General features: G+C 30.3%; 3 protein-coding genes and 1 long non-coding RNA gene across 8 annotated transcripts; 1 reads left to right on the forward strand and 3 right to left on the reverse strand.

Annotated features, from left to right (window-relative positions):
- Positions 1–1,140: 1,140 nt before the first annotated feature.
- On the reverse strand, positions 1,141–2,406 carry LOC126688299 (late embryogenesis abundant protein D-34-like). The gene is made up of 2 exons (XM_050382949.2): positions 1,912–2,406; positions 1,141–1,810 (listed from the first exon to the last, which is right to left on the reverse strand). Exons 1-2 carry the CDS (start codon positions 2,233–2,235, stop codon positions 1,364–1,366), a joined length of 771 nt encoding a protein of 256 aa, XP_050238906.1. The 5' UTR covers positions 2,236–2,406; the 3' UTR covers positions 1,141–1,363.
- Positions 2,407–5,993: 3,587 nt separating this feature from the next.
- On the forward strand, positions 5,994–9,920 carry LOC126686321 (uncharacterized). 5 transcript variants are annotated; one of them, XR_007643901.2, is made up of 10 exons: positions 5,995–6,439; positions 6,752–6,887; positions 7,183–7,219; positions 7,426–7,552; positions 7,722–7,808; positions 7,976–8,021; positions 8,570–8,662; positions 8,735–8,852; positions 9,190–9,223; positions 9,309–9,920. It is a non-coding gene; the product is annotated as an uncharacterized LOC126686321 (long non-coding RNA). The 5 variants fall into 5 exon arrangements; XR_007643905.2 differs by lacking the exon at positions 9,309–9,920 and having other exon boundaries at positions 5,994–6,439; positions 7,426–7,475; positions 9,190–9,302; XR_007643903.2 differs by lacking the exon at positions 9,190–9,223.
- Positions 9,921–10,177: 257 nt separating this feature from the next.
- Positions 10,178–11,311, reverse strand: LOC126653649 (late embryogenesis abundant protein D-34-like). Its single transcript, XM_050347585.2, has 2 exons — positions 10,541–11,311; positions 10,178–10,460 (listed from the first exon to the last, which is right to left on the reverse strand). The coding sequence occupies exons 1-2, from the start codon at positions 11,150–11,152 to the stop codon at positions 10,305–10,307; spliced, it is 768 nt and encodes a 255-aa protein (XP_050203542.1). The 5' UTR covers positions 11,153–11,311; the 3' UTR covers positions 10,178–10,304.
- A 10,835-nt stretch (positions 11,312–22,146) lies between these two features.
- Positions 22,147–22,674, reverse strand: LOC126687898 (uncharacterized). Its single transcript, XM_050382451.1, has one exon. The coding sequence runs from the start codon at positions 22,672–22,674 to the stop codon at positions 22,147–22,149; it is 528 nt and encodes a 175-aa protein (XP_050238408.1).
- Positions 22,675–24,738: the final 2,064 nt, after the last annotated feature.

A 24,738-nucleotide genomic window follows, 5' to 3' on the forward strand; every position in this document is an offset into this window, starting at 1 on the left:
TTAAAATAAGACTTATATGTTCAAAATAGATTTAAATAGAGGGTTTTCAATTTGTAAAATTAACGATCATAATGTGCAAATTATATTTGAAAAATATACTTGATTAATGGTTAAAATTTTAAATATATAAAAAAATTTCCATTCAATTTTTATCTAATTATATAAGTTAATATCGAACCAAATCAAGATAATAACCAAATTTAGTTAATTGAACTAATTTTTGTTATGATTTAGTTAACAACCCTAATTTTTTAATTTTTATTCAAATTCTAATTTTGTTAAACAAACCGAAGCATGTAGCCTAAACATATATAGAGTTATAAAGAAAGTAGAGAAGAATCACTGTATTATTTGGTGAAATCATAATAGAGCATGTGGGATTTTATTTGTTTAATGAATCAGTACAGTTGCAAATTACAAGGACAATTATACAGTACAGTGTATAATATAGGAAGGCAATGTGTATAAATAATGGGATGAGAAGTTTCCCGCACAATTCTCATGTGCATGATAATACTGTTATAGTATTATACGATTATAAAAGAAACAAGATCGTATAATTTTATGTGTCGGGGCATCCTCAGTGTAACAGATCTTAGATATGAGCTGGTCTCAATTTTCTTTTGTAAATACTCTGCCCATACCAACCAAACCCCATACCAACTCTATATACTATATAGTATAGTACTCGAAAAATGCATCAGAAATTTTTCTGTAACGTTCGAGTTCATAAAATCTGACCCCAAAAATTAAGTATTACGAATAAGGGTATAAAGGATATTTGAGTTATTGTCTGTTTTGTTTTTGTTTTTTTAGAAGAGAAATTCATATTAAAAAAGAAGACTAAAGTACAAATATGAAAGCCATATAACAACAAGCAAATATATGATCTTTCTAAAATTCTATCTAATAAAAAAATATGAAACAATAAAATATGCAAACAAAAAATAATAATCGAAAAAAAAAATTAAGAACTTAAGAACCATATCCCGCTAACTAAGGTGACGCAACGAAGAACGTGAGCCAGCTAAAGAGCCGGTTTTAGCCGTCCTTTAATTAGCGCAACCAACCCTAACTCATTTACACCCCAATTAGGAGCCTCTGGCTCTTTGGAAAAAGAAATTCATCACCCAAAGAAAATGATGGAAAAAGCAAACTCTGTATACAGACATAAGAGAGAATTTACAGATCATATACATTACAAAAAAAACAGGAGCAAACCAAAAAGTCCCAATTTGGAAGCATTTCATCTTATCAGACAGATGCTTCTCATCGGTTTCTTACAGCTATTGCTACCAAAACAAAAACAAAAAACAGTCCATTGTTTGGTTTATTTATCATCACATGGACAGCGGCAACCACATTATGGATTCTGATTAAGTCTCGCAGCGGCCGCCATAGACGCGGCAACTCCACCAGGAGTAGTCGTCATATCAAGCTTATTCCTTATCTCCGCACTAATAACGCCTTCAGCATCTTCCCGCGTCACCGCTCTATCCACTGGTAACTGAGCAGTTGCGTCAGCCAGAACATCAGACAGAGTGGTTTTGTTTTCGTCGCTCATAATCCTCTCATTCATATCAGCAGCCGACTCTGCTTGTGCACCTATTCCACCGGCAGGTGTCTGGTTACTGCGGAGAGCTCTCACCTCTGCGGCTTTAATAGCAGCAGCGTCGCTATGATCAATTGGCTTGTCTCCGGCGGGGGAGTAAGCGGTTGCTTCCAGAGCCTCTCCTATTGTAATATCGAGATTTAACGTTGCCGGGTATTCATCTCCCGGGGCTGTTGGATTAACAAACTGCCCAACAACCTGATCATAAATTTTGCAACAAATTAATAAAAACAAAATTTACGTAATGAAATTAAATAAATTTAGGAGGGGGCAATTTATGATTATAAACAATAACGTACTTCTCCGCCAACTCTTTCGGTGACGAAACGAGTACCGCCAACGTTAGCTTCAGTTACAGTAACGCCGTAATCTCTAACAGTATCAGTCATGTCATCAGGAGAGACAGCGCCGGTTCTCACGTTAACGGTGGCAGCAGATTGCATGACTGCAGCAGGTCCGCCGCTCTGAGTTTCACCAAGGACTTGGGTTTCAGCAGACTGCATACTGGCAGCATCTAATGGTGCAATAGGCTTCGAACCCAGATCGCTTCGGACGTTGAATACATCACTATATCTGATCGGATCCTGGTCGGACCCTGGCCTTCTTGGTTGACCTTGACTCATTTTTTCTACTTTAAGTATGCAAAACAAGCAGTGGTATAAAGGAGCATCCACCGAACAGATTATGCATAAATAGGTGGTCGGGAAATTTAAGAAGTGACAAATATACACGCGTTGGCTTCGGAGGCTGGCATATTGACAGGTGGCGGCAAGATTTGAAGGTTAGAGATGTGAAGCAGCAGTTGTTATGACGTTTGGCATGTATTGAGCTCGCAATTTGGGCACCTGTAACTGGGTATGGGATTACAGATACTTGTGGATATACTAGCTAAAATATGTTACTATAATAATCTAAAAAAAACTATTATAACAATTCTTTTTGGCTTAATTGCGTTAAAAATCACAAATTTTAGCGTGTTTTGCAAATTTAACATAAATTTTCAGTTTTGGTAAATTAATATACAAACTTTTAATTTTTGGCAATTTTAGCACCGATCAATTTTTCATGAAAAATATGCTGATGTGTACACCGGTATAACCACTATTCCGGCTTCCACATCAGTATTTTTTTCTATTTTTTTAAAGGAAAATTGATCGATGTTAAAATTGCAAAAAATCAAAAGTTTGTGTATTAATTTGCCAAAGTTGAAAGTTTATGTTAAATTTGCAAAACACGCTAAAGTTTATGATTTTTTACGCTATTAAACCCATTGATAAACCATAATTTTACGTATTTTGTTGAGAATATTGTGATTTAATTGTTATGTGATTATGTAAATTATGGTTTGATTATTGCCCTGATTCGCGGAATTTGCTAACTTTCTTTAGGATTAAGCAAATGTGTAATAAAAAGCCGAACGGACCGAAGATTGCAACAAAATTCGCTATTTCGGAGTCGACCTTACCTACAGCCGGACCTGCCCCGTAGAAAAGGCTGGAGGTAAGGTCAATGACCTTACCTACGGTCGGACCTGCCCCGTAGAAAAGGCTGGAGGTAAGGTCAATGACCTTACCTACGGCCGGACCTGCCCCGTAGAAAAGGTCGGAGGTAAGGTCCACCTTCTGCCAGTTTTTTTTTAGCCGACCGGACCTGCGACTTTAACTACCCAGTAGAACCGGTCAGTAGGTCCGGTCAAGAGCAATTTTAAGTCCGGTTTGATGAGGTTTTCCTTGAGACTTGGAGACTATAAAAGCCAAAAAGAGAAGTTAAGTTGGGGTTCGATTTTTACACAACTCAGAGACTTTGTAAGCAACCACAAGGAGGAAAAAGACCGAATTGGCGATTGGATCAAGGATTCTTAACGATCGAAGGAGGGAATCAACTGACGATCTAACCTGGAATCAAAGAGTTTTTCCTTATTCTCTACTCAATGAACTCTTTTAATTCTGTTTTTGCTTTCCAACCTCAGATTATGTGTAGCTAAACTTTTACATTAGAGTTAGGGATGTAGTTTAATTATGAGATTCATTGTTATTTTATGGATTGAAGTTTTATATTAGCAAGAGATTGTTTAATATCGTGTTTTCAGTAATTAATTCTTGTGTTTATCGTTGTTTGATTGTTTGGCCGTCAATTGAACTTTATCTAGAATTTATGTGAAGTATTGAGAGATGAAACATAAATTCTGATCTAAAATTAATTCGCATAACTACCGTAGGATAGAGATATACCTACGGATTTGTGTATGACATATAGGTTGTAATCCTTCATCATTCGATTAAATTAGAGTTTGGATTGAGAAATTAAACTCACTTTAATTGAATAGGCTTTCTTGATTCGAGAGAATATTAAAGCAATTTTGAATACCGTCATTGAATCACATTCATTCCATAGTTGACAATGTATCTTATAATTAAGTGAAACCCGAAACTCTAGTGTTCTTCGCCATTAATTTATCTTTATACCTTAATTTTTGTCGTTCTATTTACTTTAGTTAATTAGTTTAAATAAATTACATTCAATTTTAATTGTCTTAGCTATAATTAATACGAATAATAGTTAATCCGTTGTCTCTGTGGATACGACCTTATTTGCTACGATTACATTTTGTATACTTGCAGGAGTTGCATCTTTTTTATTAACTAATACTCCCTCCGTCTTATTTAAGCTGTCCACTTTAAGAAATTTTTTTATCTCAAAACTCTTGTTCACTTTCAAAAAGTACTTAATTTTACACTCAATTTTTCTCTATTATCCCTATTTAAAATCCACTAATAAGTAAGTTGAAAGTAAATTGCAAGTGGATCCTATATTAAATAGGGATATAACAAAAACAGTATGGAAAATTTTATAAAAACCATAAACAATAATAGTTTTTCTTAACTGTATGATAAAGGCAAAGTGGACAACTCTATTGGGACGGAGAGAATATAAAATTATTTCAGAAAAAAAAAAGCATAAGTAATTTTAAGAGAGTCTGGAATAACACCTTACAAACTATATTATTATTGGTAACATAATTTTATATTATTTGTAAAATTAAATTTAAATTTATTTTTAAAATTACAATTTTTAATTTTATGATAATATTTTCTCACAATTGATCAATTATTCCAATTAACCAAAAAATATATAAATTTAAAATAGTCATCAACTATATAATTAACGTACCAAATTATAATATTTTAAAAATACTTTCTTCAAAATTGAAGATATATAAAATAATATTAGTTAAATATATATTTATGAATTCAAATTATAATTTTTGTATAAAATATTAATCTAACTATAAAAATTATTAAATAGTTATTGTACTATTGTATTGTTATTGAACTATAAAAATTATAAACTATTGTGTTTTGATTCTAAAAAAATCATGTTCTTATAAAATGGTTACAAAACTAATAAATTTATAAAGCAATTATCAATTCGGTAACCGTTTTGTTAAAAAAATATAGCTCGGTAAATGTTTTTAATTTTTTATAGTTAGATAATCTTTCATAACAAAAATAATAGTTCGAAAAAGATTTTATTCTTAATTATAAAAAAAAGAAAAAAAATTATCAAAAAAAAATTACAAAAAAAAATTATTATTTTTTATTATTCAATTATCATTTTGTAAAATGGCCATAATTCGATAACTGTAAAATACCTAAACCATCATTATATTGGTATGATTATTTTGTTCAATAGTTTAAGATTTTTCGAACTTGACTAAAGATAAAGTCATATTCTGATAATTCAATATAATTTTTCTGAATCAGAAACCTCACAGAAATGACTCTTACATTGCTCATTTGGTGGTAACATTTGCGTGAAAATCTCCCAAGATGCAAAAACACTTCCATACACACTACCACATAAGTCACTTTCAGCAACACTAGCGAAGCAGCGCTTTCAATACCGTTGCAATAGTATATATAAGGCAACAGAAATGCTACGGTTAAAAACCGTTGCAAAGAAATTAATAAAATTCAAAAAATTACAATATAAGACAACACATATGGAAAACTGTTGCATTAACTTAAGAAAATGCAACAATTTGACTGAATCTGGCAACATTTTTAAACTGCTGCCTTTTATTATCTCATAATAAAATTATATTTTTAATTATATTATAAATCCTAATAAGCAATAAACTACATACTATTGTAATAAAATTTTAAAATCAGATAAAGTTTCATCGATATTTTCTGATTTTGATAAGTAAATATTATGATAACACCGATATTTTCTGATATAAAATTGTTGAATTAATCTAAAAAAATATAACAGTTTAAATAAATATAGCATTACTTTTCATATTACTGTCTTAACTTAAATACATAATTTTTCTTAAAAAATGTACACATATTTCAACTTATTGTATTAATTTATGGCTATTAGAGATAACACTCATAAAGTTTTCAATATCATGCTTTTAAAGTTATAGCAGAGTCGCAAATCGAGTCGCAATGATCGTAAACGTTAATTTTCTTCAATCTTTTGTAGATTCTAAATTTATCGGGAATAGATTTGCAAGTTTTATTTTGTACTCTCCTTTTCTCTCTTCTAGGGTTTCAACAGCAGTGACAACCGTCATCCCCCTCCTCCGCCTTAATTTGCCGCTTTGAAATCATCATCACTGTCGTACTTCAACTGAGCAGGTGATTCAGCTCTCGCGGTTGCGAATCATCTAAACTCAACTAATTTTCTTTTCCCGCAGAGTCTTGATGCTCTGCTGAGGAAGAAGGTCCATTGCAATTCCAGCACCGGTTTCACTGCTCCTAGAAGGCGAGCTTTATTTCTCAAGAACAATTATATCACATTCTGCTACAATGAGAGCATGTACGCTTCCTTCTATCATTGATTATATATAATTTTTAGGTTTCAATTATTTGATTTCCATTTCAATTTTGATATTGGATACGACTTCGATTTCTGGTGAGTTTTTACAATTATATTCTTGTTTTTTAGGTTTTCGATCATTTAATTTTGATTGCTATTGCAATTGCGATTGCTATGGTAATTGTGATTTTGATTTTGAATGTAATCTTCATGTGTATGCTTTATATGATCGAGACTGTGAATCTAAAAGACAAAACTTAATACTAGAGAAATTATGATCGTGGATTGAAATCACTTGTTTCATTTCCTTAGGTCCATGATTTCGGTTTCTTTTGTTATGATCCTGCAGCAAATTCAGTATCTGAACTATAAAGAGATCCCTCTTGCCCTTGAAGCTGAATGCATTGGATTGGAAATTCGTGTAGTTAGCAATGATAGTCGCGAGAAGGTATTTACTTCCTAATCAAATTTAATATCTTTGAGCATTTCTTTGGAGTATTAATATTCATTTGGCTTGCTGAGTTCTATTATGTGTGTAATCTTTTCAAAAACTTTCTTATACACATGTATCGATTTTAGTTGGTACTCTTGCTCTCGTTTGGACCGAGATGCCCCTGAATATAAAAAGTATGTTAATTTACATATTTCTTTAGTTCCATTTTAGTTTAAATTATGTACTTTAATTATACATAAGTAGTTCAAGATAAATATTATATATTTGATGCCTCTATCATATGGTGCAGGGATGGCTATAAAGACTTTAATACGTTCTACATTCAGGTAAGTAATTAAATGTTACGAATTGTTAATTTTCTCCTATGGATGTATTAGGAATGAAGAAGAGGAATACTAGCTTGCCATTATGGGTGTCCCTTGCAATTTTTGTTATCACATTAAATAATATTTTAGTATGGTTTCTTAGTTTCTTATGTTCTGATTAATAATACTAAATTGTTTTTTTCTTATTTTTATGCTATTACTTTTAGGCAGCTTCTGGACTAAGGGTGGTTCTAGCGGTTCACCGGTGATTGATCGGGTAGGCAGATCTGTGGTCTTAAATGCTGAAGCAAAACATCATCTTCAACATCAGCCTATTTTTGACCTTTAGAGCGAGTACATATATAGATTATCATTTTTTCCTCATTCATTCTAATTCTCTTTAGCTAAAAATTAATTTATAACTATCAAATCATCTATAACTGTTAATTTGGACCAGTTGCTTAATGGATGCTTGAGCATAATCATATGGCAGTTATGATCTTCTTTTTCCACCCCTTTTCAGATAATATGATGCACTAGAGCAATACATCATGAGTACACAAACTCCATCAGCACCATCTCCTCTTGCCAACAATCTTGGTTGAATTTGGTAATATTATGTGGAGTCTATAATTGACCTTTGTTAGATTGCTATCTTTTATGCGTCTTTTTATCTATATCAAAGAAAACTTAGAAATTGTAACATCTTTCTAATTTTGAGTAATGTATGAGTTCAGTTTCAACAATTTTTTTTATCTAATTGCTTGTTTTTTGCAGAGTTGTGAGCGACAAGGATGCTTAAGAGAATGTCATTGTTATCCAGGTAACCCTTATGATATTTTTCATGATTAAAATGCATGTAGCTGTTAAATATTGATTTAGTTATAGATTTTTTTGAACTTATAGATTTAATTATAGATTTGATATGACATGTAGCTGTTTCATCTGAATCATGTTCCACTATTATCCATAGTGTGCTTAGGAAATAAAACTCCATAAACTTAATTGAGAACTTGGCTTAGTTATGGAAGTATGTTCAGGTATGAGACCGATTTTACTCATTTGGATTTGATTCTTTTCATGATTAATCATTGAGTATGATTGTTTTAAGTTACAAATCTATTTGGGTTTCTACCTGCTTAGATGTGATTGCAAACGATATATAGTGTTGTTAATATAGTACTTTACATGTGTTAAATTAAATCCATGACCTAAAAACAGCTTTTGATGTTTATAATTATCTCTATTGTCAATGGGAGGGAATGTGAATCTTAGAAATTGTTGTTGTAAGATTCAGTGAACTGTTTTGCTCTCATAGATTAAGTGAACTGTTTAGTAAAATTTGTCATCTCCATCTTCTCTTTTTTACAGCGCATTAGTGAGATACATTCTGAAAATCGGAACCAACATAAGGATATGCATACTGCGGGGCCAAAAAGTTTTGCTAGAATAAGAAAAAAATTGGTAAGAATTTAATTTAATTGATTTGATTTCAAACTATGACATGATGTTCACCTTTATAATTCTATGTTGCAGCAAGATGAAAAAGGAGGATAAGGCTGATCCGACTTTGACGAAAATGTTCATTGCCACAGACAAGAGAAAAGCGGGCCGTTCTTACAAGGAATCAAGGGAAGACACAACTAGCAAAATTGTAAAATTCTCATCTATCGCTCTTTTTTTGCAATCAGAAATTGTATGCTCACATTTTTAATGGCTCTGCTTCAGCTGCAACTTATTTGGATGGTGTGCTCACATTGTTTTCATTTAAATCTGAATAATGTATACTTAGCACACTCATATGTTTCTTTAACTTGTGTTTTTATGTTCTGTTTTGTGTAAATGCAAGTCTTTGTTGTTGTCTGTAGCATTATAGTCCAAGATTTGGTTGTTAGTTTGTCATTTTTTACTATAGAGATTTCATGGAAGATGTTGCTTTTATGCAAATAGATTATATTTCTGATACTATTTTCTGTCTTACTTGGCTGCAGTCCAAATTTTGATTGAAAGAGCTCAATTTTGATAGTTAAGTACTAGTTCTTTTGCACATTTATCTTTTTATGTTTTATATTTGCATATTCTGAGTATGATTGTTTATGTGGTTTTGCAGGATTTTATGAAGATATTTGTGGAAATGATTCCGTAAAGAAAAGGCGTTCAATGTTTTGTAGTATAATCGTTATCTTTTTGTGATGTAATGGATTGATGGGATATTTTTAGACTTTGAATGTTATGAATATTTTTCGTCTTCTAATTTTAGTGAATATTTTATGTTATCCCATTTTAGTAAATGTTTTCCGTTTTTAAATTTAGTGACTAAATTTTCCTCTTTTAATTCTTGTTCTCTAAATATAAAGTGTTGCATATTCTATATAAACCGTTATTTAAAGTTTTAGTCAAACCATTGCATCAGTATATATAACTGTTGCCTAAAGTACTAATCAAATTGTTGCCTTATAAAAATAAATGTTGCCTAAAGTACTATACAAATCGTTGCCTTATTATAAAAATTAATGTTGCCTAAAGTACTATACAAACCGTTGCCTTAAAAAAATAAATGTTGCCTAAAATGCATTACAAAACTGTTACAGTAGATGTTTGAAACCGTTGCTTTTGTTATAAATTGCAGCGCTTTTATTTATATTACAATAGTATAAAAAAAACTGTTGCAATAGCTATTAAAACCTACTGCAGCGGCCGCAAATGTAGCCGATTGAAAAGCGTTGCAATAGACCTAAGGCAACAATTTTTATACATACAGCAACACTTGTCCGGTGTTGCTGAAAGTGACTTATGTGGTAGTGACAGTATTTAGTTTCTCATGCCAACGGTTGAATTAACTGATTTGGTTGAAATCTTAATTAAATAGCAACGATTGCTTTGCCAACCAAATCATCAATTCTGCTGAAATGAAATATTGAGATCTTGTTTTTTTATGTCTGATTTCATGGTATGAAGTAAGGAATAGTTACTAAATTTCTACATACATTTCATATTGAACATAAAAGAGACTATGGTTCGAGATTACATTTCTGAACACACTTTATTTATATATTATTATCAACCTCTCAACTATATAATATATACACACATTTATAAACTGTCATCATTCTCGATTAGCCCTCGCGGCTGCCGCCATCGAGGCGGCCACTCCTCCGGGAGTTGCATGCATATCTGGCTTGTTCCTAACCTCCGCTTCAATCACCCCACGAGCATCTTCTCGTGTCACCGGTTTATCAGCTGGCAATTTCAACGTAGCATCCTGCAAGAAATCAAACTAAATCAACTCTTAAATTCATTCTCATCCAATAATTATTTACTTTAACAACATTAACTAATTACCGCTACAACATCAGAAATTTTAGTCTTATCCTGAACTCTAGGAGCCTTCAAGTTACGGTCAGCTGCAGACTGCGCTTCAGCGCCTACTCCGCCGGGCAACACCTCGTTAATACCGGTAGCTCTAACCTCCGCAGCTTGTATAGCAGCTGCATCACTCTGGTCAACTGGTTTTTTGCCGGTAGAAAGAGCCGTTGCCTCTAAAGCCTCACCGATTGTAACCGAAAAAGGATCAAGAACTCCTCCTGGAGTTGTGGTCTCAGTCTTTGGTTCAACATACTGAGCCACCATCTGTCCTGCTATTCTCTCGGTTATAATACGGTCACCGCCGATAGTTTTTTCAGTGACTCCGGTTCCAGGGTGAACGGAAACTTGAGTGGCTTGATCAGCATCAACAAAGCCTTCCCTCAGGTTAATACTTGCGGCTGATTGCATTGCAGAGGCGGGTCCACCCTTCCTGGTCTCACCGAGAACAGAGTCTTCAGCTGACTGCATGGTCTTTGCGTCTTCTGGTGCAATAACTGTTGTAGCAAGAGTTCCATGGACGTTAAAAACGTCGCCGTATCTGATCGGATCCCTGTCGGGTTGAGGCTTTTGTGGTTGTTCCTGGCTCATCTTGTCTAGTTTTGATATGGACTAGAGAATGGATTGGGCGAGAGGAATCAGAAGTATATAAATGGTAGGTGTATGTTAAGTTACACGTATTAGAGATGAAGCTGAGAAATTGAAAGGTGGCGGTGTGTGGCTTCAATTCTCAGGTATTTACACTGAACTAGCCAATTAACCTCGTACACCACCATGACAAATGTCATCGAACCTGGTTCTTGAGATGCATGCCAAGGTGTCCTATTGGACCGTAGAGACGATAACTAAGATTGCAGTCCCAAGCACGATAAATTACTGACTTTCCTCAATTTTGCCACCAATTGGAGTTCTTATGTGATACCTGTCTGCTGTCCATTACCTGAGGAAATTAGAGGCTAATATTTGGATTGGGCTGACCCAAATTACCTAGATTAGATCTCGAATTACAAGTTATTAGAATAAGCCCATGAAAAGATTTAATCTATAACTGCCTTTTAAATAATGGATTTTTACAAACTTTTTTTTTAGAATGGATTTTTACAAACTTATCATACTTGAAAAAAATATTAAAATACAGCAAAAAATACTAATTTAAAAAATTAAAAAATATTAAATTTATTTTTAATATTATCGGATCACCACTGACCACGGTCAAACTGCAAACCACCAAAATAAGTGTCAACCATCAAAATTCGATAGCCTCTTAACGGTGTTGTCAAATTTTTATAGTAAATTTGACATTAATTTAAATGAATCTTTATTGATCTTATATTGTGTAAGCAATTAGTTGGACCTCCCACAGATTTTAGATGGACCATGATAGATTTATATTGGTGGAAATTAGACACAGCACCACAAAAGTACAACATATTCTCACGCGTACGATTACACTTCTTTTATTGCAAAATCACTATTCAAGGTGAATTTATTCCATATTTTATCTTTTTCTTCTCTTAATATCCATATCTTCACTTTCATCATCATCGACGCAATCTGTCGGATTTTTCTCCCTCAGTTACCCGTAATAATCCCAAATAAATCTTCAAATCCCACTCAACTCAAATAAAAATCTATTTTCCTAATCAGCAGTTTTTACTTCACGTCTTTCTAATTTAATTTGCTTTTTGAGAATTGAAGAAAATAGATCCCAATAACTCACACAAACTACAGCCATAACAAATGGAGAACGAGGACAAGAAATCGGCGGTTTCCATATGTAGGAGCGTGGGGCATGAACATCGTCAGTTCCGTTGAGGTGTTAGATGACGGTGATGAAAAGGGTATGCAATTTTGGAGATGCAGTCGAGATGTTCGACGAAATGCCTGAGAGAGGACTGTAAATGCTAATATTTAGTGTTATTATTTATAATCATTTATATTCCGTTTTCTAAATGCTAATATTCAGTGTTATTATTTATCATGAAGCTATTAGGCTATTATCTATGTGAGTTTGGTTATCATTTCAGGTATGCACAATTCTTCATTGGACCACTGTTGTCGGCCGATGCAATTATGAGGAAAATTAAAGTTGTTTACTTGAATGCGTTGAAGGCTGAATTTTTGTTGGTTCTGTGAGGTCTAGAGACATTTTTCTCATTTAAATGTGTGCATATGAGAATTGGAGTACTTTTTATAGCATAATCTGATTTTATTGAAATTGTTATATCACATCAACAATATAATCACTTTTATCATAATTGAAAATGGTATTTAATAGTAAATTTATTTTTATTTGTTTAAAAAGTTGGTGGTGTTTTTAGTAATATAATGCGCTCATTTCTTTAGTATCATAATTATATTGCATAAAATCCTAACGAACAGACATTCATGAGGGCCTTAAAAGGTGTTGAACAAAATTAGATCCTAACGAGCAAACATTTTGATCTTTATGTAAAAAGTTAAAATGAGATGTTTTATGATGAAGTGGATACACTACTAGAAATCAGGCATTTAGCGACGGATTTTTCCGTCGCTAAATGCCTAAAATCCGTCGCTAATTGATATTAGCGACGGATTACCGACGGACTCAGTCCGTCGGTGGATTTCTGGTCGCAAATTTTTTTACCGACAGAAAAAAAAATTAGCGACGGATTTAAAAAAAATTAGCGACGGAATTTAGCGACGGATTTTAATCCGTCGCTAATTTTTTAAAATTAAAAAAAATATTTTTTTAATTAAAATCGTAAAATGAAATTTTATTTAATCAATAGCCCACCGTAACCCACTCACCCGCGATAGACCACACACTATCACCCACCAACAATCCTCGCAATCAACCTAACTTCCCAGTAGGTCACCCATCATTGAATTGCTCCCATCCAAAGCTCTTTAACTTTAGAGTTCCCCCGCGCGCAGCTCCATCTTAACCAACTCAAACTCTTATTACATATGTATGTATATTATATTTAAATATAACTAAAATGAGGAAATATTTACTCTCGAAATTTATATACTCCCGCATTATAAAAAAATTATTTTTCATACAAATTATTTTTTAAATAAATAATTAATAAATAATTATTTTAATAATTATTTTAAATAAAAACAATCAATTAATTAATTTTTAATAGTTAATTATTTTTAATAATTACTTATTTTTAATAAATAAATATTTTTAATAAATAAATATTTTTAATTAATAAATATTTTTTTGTTAATTAATATTTTTTTAATAAAATAGGACTTTTAGCGACGGATAATTTAATCCGTCGCTAAAAGTTAGACATTAGCGACGGATTAAACTATCCGTCGCTAATTGATATACTTTTAGCGACGGATTCTAAAATCCGTCGCTAAAAGTGCATTTTTTTTTGGCGGGATTCATCCCGCCATTTTAGCGACGGAATTTCCGTCGCTAAATTTGGCGGGATGAATCCCGCCAATTTTTAGTAGGATTTAGCGACGGATATAAAATCCGTCGCTAAATCCGTCGGTAATCTTCATTTTAGCGACGGATTTAAAATCCGTCGCTAAAATCCGTCGCGATTAAGCAGTTTTCTAGTAGTGATAAGATGGCTACAGAAATCTGTTAAATAGAATTGGGCAGTAAAAAAGTTTTCATGGCGTACATCTCTTTATTTTAATTATATCTATTATTTTTTATCAAATAGTTTCTAACAGTTCACCAAAGGGTTACTAATTTTATATATTTTTGCTGATCAACAGCGGGAGCGTATTGCATTTCTTTTATATCAATATAGGAACATAAAGATGACTGAAAATATTGAGAGTGACGAAGAGGTTGAAATTAAGAAGACGAATGTGGAAGCGAGAAAGGCAAAAATAAAAAAAAAGATTTAATACTTGTGATTGTTAATATATGGATTTTCAGTTTTAGTTGTTTGTTTTATTTTGTCGTATATGATTGTTTTCTAAACCTATGAATATTGGTTGTTATTTTTGTTTAGTTTTATAAATTCAGTATTTATTTAGTACATTGTTAGTTAACTAATAGTAAACTATATTTTAATATATGTTTTATTTTATTACAAATTATAGGTAAATATTCGGTAATCTAATAGTAAACTTCCGATATATAATTTGATAAACTTTTATATAATATACTAATAATTATAGTAATTGTCTAATGATTATTATTATTATTTTTGTGTCATCTGTTGATAACCATTTAGTAACTATTTAGTAAGCCTTTGGTTACCATTTATAAATTCATTTTATTTTTTAAAGTTGTCGATTTTTAATAATAGTAATATTGGTAAACTTTTAGGTCAGCTATTAGAATATTTAAATTTTGGGTAAAATAAGTTTTTATTGGTCAATTTGCAGGAGTCTTTTGAGATCCTTTGGGGTCAAGGTAACGAAGGTGAAGATATTGAGATGGGAATGAGTTCTTGATTTAAAAAGGTGTTGTGTCGTTCTGTATTTATGGCTTCTGTTGTTCTTTGTATTTTCTTCATTTATGTTTTTTTGCATCATGAATAATTTATACATGATTTTTTGCTTATAACAGGTGCAGTGAAGAACATTAAAAGCCTTCATAAGCTTTTTGTGATGATGTGGGCATGGAGAAGTCTGTATGAAATAACAGTGTCATTTTTATGTATATGTATATATACTGGTGGCTTATTTATGAGTGTTATTATATGTTTACCATGAGACAACATTATTATGACCCTTTTTATATTTCTTAAGAGATGTTATTTTTAATAGAGGTTGGTTTCTTTAATAGTTAGAAAGTCCTTATATTTTGTGGTTTTCTTGTCAAAGATAGGAAATTAACAGCAATATGTTAATATTAGTTGTAATACACTGTTAATAAACGTTAGGTTAGCCGTTGGAAATTTGTAATAATTTTTATTATGATTATATGGTTAATAAATTGTTGGTAAACTTGAATTGTGTATTTTAAACAAACTTCACTTTTAAAAAAATTAATAAATTTATTTTTAATACACCGTTAGTTAACCGTGAGTAAACCGTCGATAAATTTATAGTTAATTTCTATCTTTTAAGAAATTAATATAATTTATACTTAATTTTCAAAATATTTTTTTTGATGAATAATTTTCAAAATATTATTTCCATCTTTTAATAAAAATAGCCAGCAAAGTCGCAATCGTAAAGAACAAACAAATATAGTAAATTGGTTGCAGAGCAGTAGTTAACTATCTATTAGTTAAGTGATAGTAGACTGTTAGTAAATTGATAGCAGACCAATAGTTAACTACCTATTAGTTAACTAATAGTAGACTGTAAGTTAACTACTCGTTTAGTAAACCAAAAGATAAACGAATTTTGTATGTATTTATAATACTGATAGTAAATCAATAGTAAATTTATCTTTTAATAAATTGATAGTAAAAATTGTATCTTTTTACCAAAATATTATTTCCATCTTTAAAAAAAAATAGCAGTAAAGTCGCAATCATAAAGGACAAACAAATATAGTAAATTGATAGTAAACCAATAATACACTAAATTATTTTTTAGTAAGCTGATAGTAAATTGTTAGTAAACGGTTAATAAATTAATTATACTTTATATTTAATAAATTAACTATAATTTTTAATAAAATTAGTAAACTGTTAGTAAACGGATTAGCAAGCAGTGAGTTTGTACTTACTATTTACCGCTTTATTAAGTAAATTGTTTTTATATTAAATATTTACTGTAGGTATATGTTTTCGAAATGTTTTTATATTATGGCTACTAGTTGGAACATGCTACCTAATGGGCATCATTAGGACTGCGTGCGCACCAGTATTGATCTGGGTAAGGTATATATGGAAAAGTGGTAACTCGGTGTGAGCATAGCTCTCGGGACCAGGTAGAGTAACTCGGTGTAGCTCAGCTCTCGGGACTCTGGTATAAGTGTGGTCGGTGGTAACTCGGTATTGAGCTCAGCTCTCGGGACCAGGCCTTTTGGATTATATTGTTTATTTAGAATTGTGGATTAGGGTTCCAACTATTAATCGTAATATCGCTATAAATGTTTTAAACGGTTTTAAAGGTTTTCACTTGATAAATGTAAATAGTGGTATAAACTCATCTCAGTATTATCTGACCCCGTTGTTTTCCAAATTTTTACAGGGTTATGATTTGAGCAAGTTAGCTGATCTCCGTTTCTTTATTTTCCCGGAGGTTCTGTTTATTTTATTTAAACATTCAAACCTTTTTATTCTTAAACTGCAGTAGTTGACTAGATGTCTTTATTATTTATTATAGTTTTGTCGGATTGGTTCGACTGTTTATACTGCTTTGGCATGTTATATTATTTACATTGGATTATGATAAATCTATTTTAGACTCGGAATTGAACAAGCATGTTATATTAACAGTGGAATATTATAACTGCTAGTTTTATGCTGAAGTCTCGGTTGCCCCCGAGCATTGGTTTTCTGCAGGTTTATGTGTTATTATGTTAAATGAAAGGCTAGCTACGGGTTTTGGTACTACATTACCCATACCCTAGCGCCGGTCGCGATTCATGAAAATGGGTCGTGACAAAACGGTTAATAAATTAATTATACTTTATATTTAATAAATTAACTATAATTTTTAATAAAATTAGTAAACTGTTAGTAAACGGATGGTAAATTAACTTATCTTTTAGCAAACTGATAATAAACAGTTAATAAATTAACTATACGGTTAAAAAATAAATTAATAGTAAATTTGATTTTAAAGTAGACTGTTAGTAAACAGTTAGTAAATTGATATGAAATTTTTATCGATAGTAAATCTATAATAAATTTATATTGATTTATAATGCTTATTTTGTTATATATTAACTATTTTTTAATTCAATGGATTAATCTATTTGTTATCAACAATGCATACTATACAATCGCAAAAATAAATGAAAAAACAAACTAAAAATAGCACAATAATGAAAGAGAATAAAAATCTCAGCAGCAACTTAAAGAGATTATAAAAAATCAAAAATAAATCACAAACAACAAACAAATATGCAAAATCCTATGATACAGTGTAAGGAATTAAAATTTTAAGAAAACTAATTTCATGAGAAGAATCTCATCAGCACTAAAATTTCATCTTCTCTTCATCTTTCGTAGACCATGATGATGTCACTGCTGCTACGTGGAAATAGAGAGGTTAGAGAGAATGATAATTGAGAGGTCATGATCATGGAGAAAAGGATAAAAAGATTCAGGTGAGTCATGGATCGACACAGCAATAGCAGTGAACCATGAGCTCCGGTTAGGATCTGAACCAGTTGAATCTTCATCGCCGAGAGAGTTCTTCTGAAATTTTTCATTAATTTCTTACGCGTGTGGTGGATAGAGAATAACCTCCGCCGTTTGTCAATGCCTCTGCCTGACTGCCTCCTCTCCATCTCCGCTGTCTACCGCACGTCTGCCGTCTATCAACGCATATGCCTCCTTTGCAGCTCCATTGTCTGCACCACCCCATCCTCCGCGCCTCTGCCGTCTCTTAACCTCCGCCTGTCACCTGCACCAACCGCCGACTTTTTGTTTATTTTTTCCATTGGATTTCTGGGTAATTCGATAAAACTGTCCTTTTGCAACTACTGCTAGTGACATCGATGAAGACTTAGCACATACTAATGTTTATCAAAAACATGGTGTTCCATTTCGTATTCGAGCTGAGCATGAGGCACTACCGAAATCGTATTTTTTATAACAAGAAGTTTATTTCGGCAAAGAAACTTGAGTCAAACAGTAAAATTATTATTTTTTTAGTCAATAGGTATGAGTGAGAATATTTAGCCTATTTGGAGGTATTTGTCTAAAAATCTCTTTATATTGTTGTATGAATGCCACATCAACAAATATAAACTCTATGTGAATTTATTGTGAATTTCTGATGTGTTGAACTATGCATCTTAATGTATTTTTTTGAATGATATCATTAACATTAAGGACATCCAGAATGCAATATTAAATTGGCATGCTAATGCTATAATTTAACATTGAGACATAAAATCCAATTTTAATATATGTTACCAATTCACACTATAATATGTTTGATATTTCTAAGTTTAAATTGTAGAGAAAATATAAGTTTATATCTTTTTGGTATAGCGAATAATTGTCTGTCTTGTCTGAACAACAACGCGTCATTTAGTTAAATTGTTAGTCAAAGCAACTGTCCAAACAAACAATTTTGACAATCTCCAATATAGATGTTCGTCTTTCTTATACAAACGATTGTCGTCAAAGAATGAAACACAAGGTGTCCAATCTCTTCAACGATCAAGCATACGATTGTCTATATGAAGCTGACAATCGTTTTATTTTCCAGACAGACGTCCATTATTTCAAGTTTAGAATAATTTTTAAACAAACAATTATACCCCTCTAAAGAAGATATATGTTTTGTAGCAGATGATGGTCTGTCCAAGGAAGACGAACGTTTGAAACAAATGATTTATTTTGAACTACATTTAATGTTTAAACAAAAAACTCAAATAAAATTATCTCAATTTTGGACTAATGAATGTTTTCCAAATCACTCAAAACTTGGATAAATATGTGTTCTAATTAATTCATTGTATTAGGTTAGAACAATTTCTAACAATTTTGAACACACAACTCTCTTCGTAAATTTTAGAAACATTATTGTGCATCGTCATTGATTACTTGTTGTTTGGGGTGAAACATTTATTTCACATTATGAGTTATTGAAGTTAAGAATTTATTTTTGTAAAAATTCAAGATTAGGCGTTAATGAACTTGTAAAACCACCATTTTTATTACTTGTTCAAGTGTATTGAGTTTATAAGTTTCAATTTTAATTGAGTTGTGGATTTAGTTTTGATTTTAAATCGAATCACTATAAATAATTTTGTAAATATTTTAAAATAGGCCAAATGTCTTAAAAAGGCCAAACCTTTCATAATAATTTCACAAAAGTCCTGACCTTTCAATTTTGTCGATTTTGGCCAAAAACAAATTATTTGGTTTCAATTGTGGCCAACTCTCAATTTGATTTCAATTTGCCTATGTGAAGCCTATGTGACGCCTATGTGACGCCTATGTGGCATGTCAAATATTGAAAGGTCGGAACTTTTGTGAAACCAAATAATCCATTTTTGGCCAAAATCGACAAAATTGAAAGGTCATGATTTTTGTGAACCAAATAATCAATTTTTGCCAAAATCGACAAAATTGAAAAGTCAGAACTTTTATGAAACTTTTATGAAAAGTTTGGTTTTTTTACAACATTTAGCCTTTAAAATATAACCTACTTTCAGTTTTTTCTCTACTCGACTTTTAAAATAACCTAAATTTCATCATTATTCTTTGGCTTAATTTCTTAAAAAAACCCCCACCTTGTATTTTTTTTTCGTTTATACTCTGACCTTGTAAAAACACCATTTATACCCAATTTTGAGTTTTTATGTTTCATCTCTACCCAAAAGCATTAAATTGTACTCTTTTCATTTGAAAAAAAGTTTAAAACAATCCTTCATTTTTAACTTATATACGAATTAGATATTAATGTTATTAATAGTACAAAAATACAATCTTTTTCAAAAAATTAAAAATAATAATAATTTTTTTTTAGTTTTTTTAAAAATATTTCGAATTTTTTTTAATTTTTTCAACTTTTTTAAAAATATTTCCGACAAAAAAAATTAAAAATAATAATAATTTTTTTTAGTTTTTTTAAAAAATATTTCGAATTTTTTTTAATTTTTTCAACTTTTTTAAAAATATTTCCGACAAAAAAAATTAAAAATAATAATTTTTTTTTTAATTTTTTAGTATTTTATCAAATTAAAAAAATTAATTAATTATTTGGATGTATTTGATTATTTTTAAGTTTAAGGATTTATTTGTATATTTTAAAGGCTTAATTCCTTAAAAAACCCCCACCTTGCACTTTTTCTTCGTTTATACCCTGACCTTGTAAAAACACCATTTGTACCCAATTTTGGGTTTTTATGTTTCATCTCTACCCAAAAGCATTAAATTGTACTTTTTTCATTTGGAAAAGAGTTTAAAACATACTTTTTTCTATTTTAAAATATACAAATAAATCCTTAAACTTAAAAAATAATCAAATACATCCAAATAATTAATTAATTTTATTAATTTGATAAAATAATAAAAAATTAAAAAAAATATTATTATTTTTAGTTTTTTTTGTCGGAAATATTTTTAAAAAAGTTGAAAAAATTAAAAAAAAATTGAAATATTTTTTAAAGAAACTCAAAAAAATTATTATTATTTTTAATTTTTTTTGTCGGAAATATTTTTAAAAAAGTTGAAAAAATTAAAAAAAATTCGAAATATTTTCTAAAAAAACTAAAAAAAAATATTATTATTTTTAATTTTTTGAAAAAGATGGTATTTTTGTACTATTAATAACATTAATATCTAATTCGTATATAAGTTAAAAATGAAGGATTGTTTTAAACTTTTTTTCAAATGAAAAGAGTACAATTTAATGCTTTTGGGTAGAGATGAAACATAAAAACTCAAAATTGGGTACAAATGGTGTTTTTACAAGGTCAGGGTATAAACGAAAAAAAAATGCAAGGTGGGGGTTTTTTAAGAAATTAAGCCTATTTTAAAATAGAAAAAAGTATGTTTTAAACTCTTTTCCAAATAAAAAAAGTACAATTTAATGCTTTTGGGTAGAGATGAAACATAAAAACCCAAAATTGGGTACAAATGGTGTTTTTACAAGGTCAGGGTATAAACGAAGAAAAAGTGCAAGATGGGGTTTTTTTAAGGAATTAAGCCTTATTCTTTTGAAGTAACCTATTACAGGTTTACAAGGATCGCCACACCACCATCACTGGCGCCATCACCATCATTCTCACAATTAATGATGTATGATTAATAATTAAATTTGAAAATATTTATGAGAATTTGGATCTGAATTATTCTGGAACCTATAGTGAACTGAGAAGAGCATTTTCTTAAAGGTACAATATGTCAATTTTTCTATTCAAGTTGTTTTGGCATCAAACAATAATTTAGTACCCTCACACAACAAGATATGGAGTTATGCTACGAGCCAACGATACAACTGAAAATTATAATCTCTAAAAAATAATATATTCATTTCAAATTGATCGAGTTTTATTTTTATCTTCAATTATAGATAATTTGTTATTATTAGAATGACTAATTATCATATATTCTATTTTTTTTTAAATTTGTCTATTATAAATTAAATCATATTGATTGCTTAAATAAATTAAATTTTTTAGTTAATATATTTGATTAAAATTGTCTATAAAACCTTGTCAGGATTAACTAATTTAGCTAAATGTCAAAATTAATTGCAAATTTTATTGTCACTGATTGAGTGTTATTATTAGCTAAAATGGCAAATTGATACCAATAGTTATAATTTGTATTATTTTAGACCATTACTTTTATTTATTTATTCATATCAAGGCATTTCAGTTAATTGCAAATTTTATCATTGGAAGATCAAATTTAATTGCAATTTTATTCTGGATAATTGAACCTTTACATGTTTACCTGCTTCATCTTCTGCCATATTATCAATCTTGAACTGATGAATATAGAAAATTGAACCCAACAGAATTCCAAAAAAAATCATGAATCTACAAGAAACAAACTACCCATAGCATCATTATCATTCAAACTAAAATTATCTTCCTTGACAGTATCCTCGACGCTCAAGGCTTTAGGAACCGTAACCACCAACTTCCCGCCGATACACACCACGCTCGCCATCTCCGGAAGCGTCCTCGCCGGAAGCCGGAATCTCCACGTGTTTATATCATGATCCTCCTGTAATGAATCATATTCACCGCCATCTGCAGCTCTGAGGACTGTAATCTTGGTCACTCCCGGAAGAATCTTGGTTACGTGAACCTGAAAATCATGGGCTGTTGTAGTGTCCTCATCGGCTCCGGCGCTACTGACGATGAAAAGCAAAGAATCTTGAGTTTCTTCGACAAAAACATCGGCATCTGAATTGAAGGGAAGTTCAAGAACTTTGCAGAATACGTGAGGCAGTCTTTTGAGTTTCTTTGGTTTTGGATTTGCGGTGGAACATACGACGGCGTTCTGATCAGAAAGTGTGAGGTCTCGCTTCTTTTGAGCTGGGTGGAACTTCATTGTATTAATGGAAGAGAATTGAAGAAGAGATTCTTGGCTTTGATTTTAGGCTTTGTTAGGATTGTTGTGGTTCTTTTTATAAGACTCATTTTTTTTTGGGTACATCGTTTATGAGATTTTTTAAACAGATCTTAACTATAAAGCGGCACATTTAAATTTTGTATATTCAAATTAATTCTCACTCGTGTAATGTAGGTTTCTTGCGGAAGGCAGACTCTACAAATTTTAAATGACTGCATACATAAGTATGGTCTAACCCGCGATCTCATTGTGTATTACCAATTCACAGGCATCTTGAGGTTTAGAATCAGATTCATTGATATACTGTGAAAGATTCCTACAAAAAATTGGTGTTAATGAACTATAAAAATTGTACATTTATTATTTGATATTTTGTATTTTAATAACTTGATTTTTTTAATGGGATGTTACTTCATTGGCGGAATTATGATTTCATTTTTGTCTAATTTAATTTTGATCTACCTCTAACCTCTAAATACCTCGAAATAATTTCGTCTAACTCTCATTTCACTACTTATCGTATTTCATTTTTTTAAAATTTTCTGACAGTTCGAATTAGAATCTATCCTAAACTTTTAATAGTTCTGCCACTGATTACTATAGCAATTATGCGACAGCAAAAAAGTTAGGTACTATTTGCCACATAATTAACCTCACGTTATTAGAAAAAACAAATATTAATATTAATATATATATATAAAGTATAAAATGATAATAACTAAAGTAAAAAAAGTTTATTCTTTTTATATGAAATTAAAAATTTATTGTTCAGTAACCCTTAAAAAAATTTGAGAAAAAATTAGGGAGTTTTTGAAGGAGCAAGTTGGCCAATTACTTATGGAGCCAGAGAGTGAAATCGACCTTTCACGTTTGCAATTACGTGACATATTTCTCATTTCCGGTTTTGGATTTTTACAAATAGTTATGTAATTTGTCTCGATCATAAACTCTATAATTTGGGCAATTAGGTAGGTAATTAGAGCATCTCCAATGGTGCTCTTTATTTTAAAGAGCATCTTCTATAAAATAAAGAGCATCTTAAAGATAGAGAGTGACATTTTTAATTCTACTCCAATAGACTCTCTAATAATGATTGTTTAGTTTATTTTTATATATAAAAATAAAAATATTAAATATTAATTTAATACTCTTTAAATTCACTTCTTATTTTATTTTTTAAAATAATAATAAAATATTAATACTATAAATTATTTTTATTTTTATTTTTATTTTTATTTTTAATATAAATTGTTTTTATTAATAATATAATTTGTTTTCATTTTTATTAATAATATAAATTACAAATCTCATATTTTAAAATAAAAATAACTAACTAACTTTTTAAAATTTAAAATCTTATCCTTAAAAAAATAGAGTAGAGAGTGAAAATGGCTCTCTACATGTGGAGAGCCATTTTCACTCTCTACTCTAAATTTATAGAGTAGAGAGTCCATTGGACTTCCAATTTGTTATGAAACTCTCTAAAATAAAAATTTTGACAATTTTAGAGAGTCCTTTGGAGATGCTCTTAGGTCATTATCATACCGAGTTTCTCTATGATAAAATTGTTTTGCTTCAAATGTTTGTTAACCATAATTTTAAATTGCCTGGCCTGATCATATATCTGTATTTTGTAATTAAATACTAAAAAAATTCATACAAATTCCATAATTTAATCTAATGATATAAAATTATAATTTATGTATTTAAAAATAAAATCTTAAAGTTTTAGAAGGTAATAGTGTTAGGTTTACTATTTAGAGGGAATTTGTAAAAAATATTCTATTTTTTTTTATTTTTTTTGTAAAAAAAATCAATGTTAAATTTGTATTTTTTTTTATTTTTTTATTTTAATATTTTTATTTGTACTATGTAAATTGATAAAAGCACTTTTGTTTAATTTACTTTTAAAAAAATCATTTGAAACCGTCAAAAATCATTTATAAAAATTGTTCTTAAAACGGTTGCAAAATGTATTTTAAAAACTGTTTGAAACTATATTTCTTTAACACATGTTGGAACATGATTTAGAATAGAATATAG

Source organism: Mercurialis annua, linkage group LG6 (genome assembly GCF_937616625.2).
Source record: "Mercurialis annua linkage group LG6, ddMerAnnu1.2, whole genome shotgun sequence".
Taxonomy (NCBI): Eukaryota; Viridiplantae; Streptophyta; class Magnoliopsida; order Malpighiales; family Euphorbiaceae; genus Mercurialis; species Mercurialis annua.

What these genes read in the sequence shown, in the direction of transcription:
- LOC126688299 (XM_050382949.2), bottom strand. Translation starts at nt 2,235, where the DNA reads ATGAGTCAAGGTCAACCAAGAAGGCCAGGGTCCGACCAGGATCCGATC. An exon ending in CCGAAAGAGTTGGCGGAGAA is followed by an intron (nt 1,811 to 1,911) that starts GTACGTTATTGT and finishes ATTTATGATCAG; the next exon opens with GTTGTTGGGCAGTTTGTTAA.
- LOC126653649 (XM_050347585.2), bottom strand. Translation starts at nt 11,152, where the DNA reads ATGAGCCAGGAACAACCACAAAAGCCTCAACCCGACAGGGATCCGATC. An exon ending in AAATTTCTGATGTTGTAGCG is followed by an intron (nt 10,461 to 10,540) that starts GTAATTAGTTAA and finishes GATTTCTTGCAG; the next exon opens with GATGCTACGTTGAAATTGCC.
- LOC126687898 (XM_050382451.1), bottom strand. Translation starts at nt 22,674, where the DNA reads ATGAAGTTCCACCCAGCTCAAAAGAAGCGAGACCTCACACTTTCTGAT.